Raw genomic sequence first — 1,602 nt, 5'->3', positions numbered from 1 at the left:
ATCTGGGACAGGTCTACTTTCTGTCCCCAGAGTCAGAACTAAACCGGGTGAAGCAGCTTTCAGTTTCTATGCTCCTCAGATCTGGAATAAACTCCCAGAAACCTGCAGATCCGCTGCTACTCTCAGTTCTTTTAAATCAAGGCTGAAGACCTTCCTTTAAATTACAGCTCATTTCTTTAATATTTAATTTCTTATGCTGCACTGTAACTTTTATTCTTGTGTTTTATGTGACTTAATGTTCTTATTTTTAATTCACGTGTTTTATCTGTCTTTATCTGTTTAACTGATTTTGTGTAAAGCACTTTGAATTGCCCTGTTGCTGAAATGTGCTCTCCAGATAAAGCTGCCTTCACTGTCAGAAATAAGGGTACAGTAGGGGTCCATTTCTGTCCCCCAAGGTACAATCTATACTAACGTACCCCATAGGGCTCATTGTTGGACCTCAAGGAACATATATGTACCTTTTTGAGGGTCAAAAGGTACATATATGTTCCCAAGCAACCCTCAAGGGTACAGTTTTTGTACCTTTGAGGGTACAGCCCCAGTGACAAGCCATTGTACCCCTAAAGGTACAATTATGTACTTCATTTTCTGAGAGTGTCGCCTTGCCTCTGTTTCCCCCCTTCCATCCTACCACCCGTTAACTTCACCCCTTTAGCTCCTTCGACGTCTCTGTCTTTCATCTTTGTCTCCAGATCAGTATCTAAGCAACGGGACAAAGGGGGAATCACCGCGGGTACACTGGCGCGGCTCGGCTATTTAAAGCCGGACCGATCAGAACATCATGAACATCATGAGTTACTATTAGAAACCAAGCAGAACCAAGAGCACGCCTCACAGTGCACATGCTCACCGCTACATCCAGTTCTGTCAGGTCCACCGAGTCAGGACCAACGCAGACAATGCAAAGGCTTTAAGAAATTTAATCAAATAAATTAAGAATTAAATTTGGCGGTTGTTCAGAGGAGTCCCCAGACAATCAGGGGACAGCAGCAGCAGCGTTAGGGGACACTCACACAGTTAAAGACCATGTCACGTTATACAGAGCAAGGTGGAGCTTGACACTTAGATATTTCTTACAGTGTGCTTAACTGACACTGTATTCCCCAGATGGGAAAATGCAATCAAATCAAATGTAATCGGGGATATCTGAGTCTGTGTTTAAGCTTTTGTTTCAACAAGACAAATGAAGACATGAAGAGAGAGAGAGAGAGAGAGAGAGAGAGAGGGGGGGATGACATGCAGCAAAGAACATGCGGCTGCTGCATCAAGGGGTAAACCTCTATATACGTGCGCCCGCTCTACCAACTGAGCTAACCCGGCCACGTTCCAGCTCTGTTTACGTGAGACGTTTGCATCCCCTGAGACGGGATTACTCAGTTCACACGCAGTTTGAAGTTCAGACTTCCTGCGCTAATTTAAAAAGGTCTTCTTACCATTTTATAAAGATCTGACACGCTTATCTGGTCTTCATCAACCATCTCGAACTCCTTCCTGGGCACCAAGTCCAGACCCAGGTGTCTGAGAGAGAGAGAGAGAGGAGGGGAGAGAGAGGGGGAGAGAGAGGGAGTAAGAGAAGGAGAGATGGAGAGGGGGAGAGAG

At 45.1% G+C, this 1,602-nt stretch overlaps 1 protein-coding gene across 1 annotated transcript in view; it reads right to left on the bottom strand.

Annotated features, from left to right (window-relative positions):
• Positions 1 to 1,602, bottom strand: part of LOC117943373 (dedicator of cytokinesis protein 3-like) — a 168,834-nt gene that overhangs the window by 60,539 nt on the left and 106,693 nt on the right. The window contains exon 7 of the mRNA XM_034869456.1: positions 1,437 to 1,521. Coding sequence (XP_034725347.1) covers positions 1,437 to 1,521 — 85 coding nt within the window. The remainder of the gene's footprint in view (positions 1 to 1,436; positions 1,522 to 1,602) is intronic.

The sequence above is a fragment of the Etheostoma cragini genome, chromosome 4, assembly GCF_013103735.1.
Source record: "Etheostoma cragini isolate CJK2018 chromosome 4, CSU_Ecrag_1.0, whole genome shotgun sequence".
In the NCBI taxonomy this organism is placed as follows: Eukaryota; Metazoa; Chordata; class Actinopteri; order Perciformes; family Percidae; genus Etheostoma; species Etheostoma cragini.
This window is presented reverse-complemented; position numbering and strand designations above follow the sequence as displayed.